Here is a 5,000-nt window from a genome sequence, read left to right on the forward strand (position 1 = left end):
GTTTTTTTTTTTTTTTTTTTTTTTTTAAATGGACCTGAAAATAGAGTTCACAATCCAACTCAACTCTAATTTTAAAATTGTTGCGAAAATTAAGAATATTTTAAGTTTGTAATGTTAGTGATACGTTGTAATATATGAATGTTTCATATAATTTTAATTATTAACGTGACATATATTATGAATAATTATGATTTTTTTAAATAATTAAAAATTTTGAATTACTTGAACAACCCAACCCAAAAGCAAGAGGTTTGGGTTGTGAACCCTATTCGAGTCGTTTGAATCACCAACACAAAATTTCGGATTTATACCCTACAAGCATTCAGTACAAAATAAAGATGTCGACAAGATGGAAATAACAGCTCAAACCCACCATTAATATGTATTGTTCTCTTTGAATTTTTACTCTCGGGTTTCATTTCAAGATTTTTAAAACCTATCTGCTATGGGAGATTTTCACACTCTTATAAAGAATGATTCGTTCTCTTCCTCAACCGATGTGAGATATCACACTTTATTTCTCTTTTAAATAGAAATTCCTCATTTGGGTTCGGGACAGGTCTTCTCGAGGCTACGTGTCTGTGAGTTAAATGACCCGACTCTAGAGCATAGGATAAAATGACAATTATTAATTAATTTCCATTTGGACTCTTAAAAGTCAACTATAGAGTCTCAACAAAAACGCTATATATTTCCCCCACACACATCTCCTTCAATTAACAGCCACGCAAGTACCATACCTCCAAAATAATCTCCACCCTCTTTAATTTTCCACCTCTAAAAATGGTCGCCGCCGGTCAGGGAGGCGACAGAGCAATCTCCGGCAGCTCCAACATCAGAACCATCGCCGTCCACATCATCACCGGGCGGTGGTTTGTGGTGTTCGCTTCACTTCTAATCATGGCAGCCGCCGGCGCCACCTACATGTTCAGCTTATATTCCAACGACATAAAGTCGGTTCTAGGTTACGACCAAACGACGTTGAATTTGTTGAGCTTTTTCAAGGATTTGGGTGCGAACGTCGGTGTTTTGTCTGGCCTTATCAATGAAGTTACACCGCCGTGGGTGGTTCTATCTATCGGCGCCGTCTTGAATTTCTTTGGTTACTTCATGATTTGGCTCGCCGTTACTAAGCGGATCTCGACGCCGAAAGTTTGGCAAATGTGTCTCTATATTTGTGTTGGAGCTAATTCTCAATCCTTCGTTAATACCGGTTCGCTCGTTACTTGTGTCAAGAATTTTCCCGAAAGTCGAGGCGTCGTTCTCGGTAAGTGATTATCAATATTACGAAAAAAAAAAATCACATTTTTATTATTTATTATTTTAACGTCGGAATGACAAAATCGAGGATGAACCCGACCCTCGAAATTAGATGTTTTGCAAAATCACAACTTTTAGCTTCTTCCTCCAACATTCAATCGTGTAAAATTGTCGGTTACAACGTACGAGATTCTCGAGTAAATTTCACAACAAAAACCGAGCAGTGTATTATGTTTTTTCAAAACATTCACACGAAACTTGTGTCGTGTTTTAAGTTGAGTGTTGGAGTAAATTTAACCAAACTAATTAAACTCATATTTAATGTGTTTTCCCAAATTCTAGGTTCACCAAATTTTGATTTTGAAAGCTTCCCATTTAAAGTATAAACGTAATTTCCACTCGATTTTTAATTAATTTAAATTAACATACTTTTTCTATCCTTTTTTTTTATTCTTTATTTTCGAATTTATTTTATTTCCTATTATTTATTATTAATTTTTATTTCATTTTCATCCCATGATGCCAATTTGAAATATTTGTATTATTTTAAATAAAATATTATTTTTAAATATTTATTTAGTTAAACTTTATACTTTATCTAAAAAAAATCTCTAAATTTTTTAAAATTTCAATAATACCCTTACACTTCAAAAAAAAAAAACTTTTACCGTAATATTTTATTTCAAAATTAACCCTGAACTTTTAAAAAAATTTCAAAAATACCCTTTAACTCTTGAGAAGTATTCTCGTGTTCAAATTTTTCATTAATACTACTAATTTAAAAAAAATCCAAAAATACTCGCGAATTTTCACAAATAATATTAAAAAATTTAAAAATAATTTATGAATCCATATATTGACTGTAATTTTTTATTTTTTGAAATTTTTTATTTTTAAATTTCATGGGTTTCTTTTTAAATATCGTCTTAACCATAAAAGGTATTTTTTTCAATTTTTTTTAAAAGTTAAAAAAAAAATTAAAATTAATATAAAGAGTTTTTTTTATTTTATTTAATTTTTTTAATTTCAATTTAATCATTTATTTGAATTTTGAACAGGTATCTTAAAAGGGTATGTCGGGCTAAGCGGCGCCATAATTACGCAGCTCTTCCACGCATTCTACGGCTCCGACACCAAATCCTTAATACTCCTAATCGGATGGCTTCCGGCGGCCATATCCTTCGCATTTTTACGAACAATTCGGATCATGAAAGTAATCCGACAGCCAAACGAGCTCAAAGTCTTCTACAATTTCCTCTACATTTCCCTCGCCCTCGCCGGATTCCTAATGCTAATGATCATCATAGAAAGCAAATTAATATTCTCCCAAGCCGAATTCGGTGGCAGCGCCGCCGTCGTCCTCCTCCTCCTCTTCCTCCCTCTCGCCGTCGTCATCGTCGAAGAATACAACCTCTCAAAACTCAAATCCGCCGCCATTAATCCCCCAAACCCACTTCAAATCCTTACAGAGAAACCCAATCCCCCAAAAACAGAGCCCCAAAAACAAACCCGACAACAAAAACAACCATCTTGCTGGACAACAATCTTCAGCCCGCCGGAACGCGGCGAGGATTTCACGATTCTCCAAGCTCTGTTCAGCTTGGACATGGCGATTCTGTTCTTCTCTGCAATTTGCGGCGTCGGCGGAACTTTGACGGCGATTGACAATCTGGGTCAGATCGGAATGTCCTTAGGATACCCAAAAAGAAGCATTAGCACATTCGTGACACTCGTTAGTATATGGAATTACCTCGGACGTGTCGCCTCTGGTTTTGTCTCTGAAATTGTTCTAACAAAATACAAATTCCCACGTCCTTTAATGCTTTCTTTAACACTTCTTTTGTCATGTGTCGGTCATTTGATCATCGCCTTCGCCGTTCCAAATGGGCTTTATGTAGCTTCAATCGTGATCGGATTCTGTTTCGGAGCTCAGTGGCCGTTGCTTTTCGCCATAATTTCCGAGCTATTTGGGTTGAAATATTACTCTACGCTTTACAATTTCGGGTCGGTGGCTAGCCCGATTGGATTATACGTTTTGAATGTGAAAGTGGCCGGGAATTTGTACGACAAAGAGGCGGCGAAGCAGCTGGCGGCGAAAGGGCTTGTGAGAAAAACAGGGGAGGAGCTGAAATGCTACGGCGGAGAGTGTTTTAAGCGGTCGTTTCTTGTGATTACCGGAGTTACTTTGTTGGGTATGTTTGTTTCGTTGATTTTAGTGATTAGGACGAGGGGTTTTTACAAGAGTGATATTTATAAGAAGTTTCGAGATGAAGCTGAAGCAGAGGTGGTCGGAAATGGCGCTGTGACGGCCGCCGGAGCGCCGGAGGAGACGAGAAGCCGATAGGGGTGTGTTTGGCGGGAAAGAAAATGGGGTGGAATCCGCCGGAGCGGCGGCGGAGACGAGGGACCGACAGGGATGGGTTTGATTTGAGAGCGAAGATTTTTGTTGTCCTTTGTCGAAACATTAAAATTTCCGAACTTGTGAGAAAATAATTTACATGTTTCATCACTAAGTTTCTAATAGATATTATTGTAATTTTCATACCTATTTTAAGTACTATAACCCATTATCTATAAAAAAAAATAATAATAATAAACCAATTCGAACATAGTTTAAAGGGTAAAACTGTAATTTACTAATTACAATCTTGAAGGTAGTCTCATAAAATTTCAGCAATCGTTTATGTCAACTTATTGAGAAAAATGTTAGTTAACTAGACGTTCATGTAATAACTTCTTTTTACGTGTTCTGCATATAAATTAAATTTATAAAAATTACATTTTACGAGTATAATTAAATATTATTTTATATTAAAAAAAATTAAGAATACTCGTATTGGATGGATATTTCTAACCTTAATAAATTTAATTATATCAACACAAAACAAATTAGAAATATTGGATCGTGGTGAATTTACTCCTTAATTATCATTCTTATTTTTATTTTTAATGAAGAAAAAAAAACTTTGAATAAAAAAAATGAATCTTTGGAAAAGGTCCACAAAACAAAAGCCCACTATGGCCCAATATTTATTTTTGAATTATAAATATATATAAATTTATATAATTAATTTCAAGTAGTTGAAACTATGTACGATGATCCTCGGCAGGTGTTATATTGCCTCAATAAGCTATGATTTGATAGTATTTTAATCACTAGTAAGCTTCGATTGAGAACCTTGTAAGAAGTCGTCTTAGCTCAGTAGGTAGAGAGCATGGCTTTTAACCAAGTGGTTGTAGGTTTGATTACCATAGACGGCGACCTCTGTTGCGTGAGCATATTTCTATTTCCAATTTCTCATTTTCTTCGGCATAGGCTAAAAGTGAGTAGTGAAGACCATGACATCCACGACCAATGTTATATTGTCTCACTAAGCTATGATTTAGAACCTTTTAAGAAACTGTTTTAGCTCAGCTGGTAGAACACATGACTTTTAACCATGTGGTAGTGGGTCGATTCCCACAGACGGCGATCTGTTTCTATTTTTCTATTCGGCATAGGCTAAAAGTGAGCAGTTAAGATCATGACATCCCGACGAGTGTTATATTGTCTCACTAAACTATGATTTAGAACCTTTTAAGAAGCCGTCTTAGCTCAGCTGGTAGAGCGCATGGCTTTTAACCATGTGGTCGTGGGTTCGATTCCCACAGACGGCGACCTCTGTTGCACAAGCATGTTTCTATTTTCCTATTCGGCATAGGCTAAAAGTGAGCAGTTAAGACCATGACATCCCGACCAG

At 35.9% G+C, this 5,000-nt stretch overlaps 1 protein-coding gene and 1 non-coding gene across 2 annotated transcripts; both read left to right on the plus strand.

Moving 5' to 3' along the window:
- Positions 1–713: 713 nt before the first annotated feature.
- LOC111449326 (protein NUCLEAR FUSION DEFECTIVE 4) lies at positions 714–3,804 on the plus strand. The gene is made up of 2 exons (XM_023089175.1): positions 714–1,267; positions 2,319–3,804. Exons 1-2 carry the CDS (start codon positions 784–786, stop codon positions 3,602–3,604), a joined length of 1,770 nt encoding a protein of 589 aa, XP_022944943.1. The 5' UTR covers positions 714–783; the 3' UTR covers positions 3,605–3,804.
- Positions 3,805–4,844: 1,040 nt separating this feature from the next.
- TRNAK-UUU lies at positions 4,845–4,917 on the plus strand. The gene has a single exon. It is a non-coding gene; the product is annotated as a tRNA-Lys (tRNA).
- Positions 4,918–5,000: the final 83 nt, after the last annotated feature.

Source organism: Cucurbita moschata, unplaced genomic scaffold (assembly GCF_002738365.1).
Source record: "Cucurbita moschata cultivar Rifu unplaced genomic scaffold, Cmos_1.0 Cmo_Scf00011, whole genome shotgun sequence".
NCBI classification, from domain to species: Eukaryota; Viridiplantae; Streptophyta; class Magnoliopsida; order Cucurbitales; family Cucurbitaceae; genus Cucurbita; species Cucurbita moschata.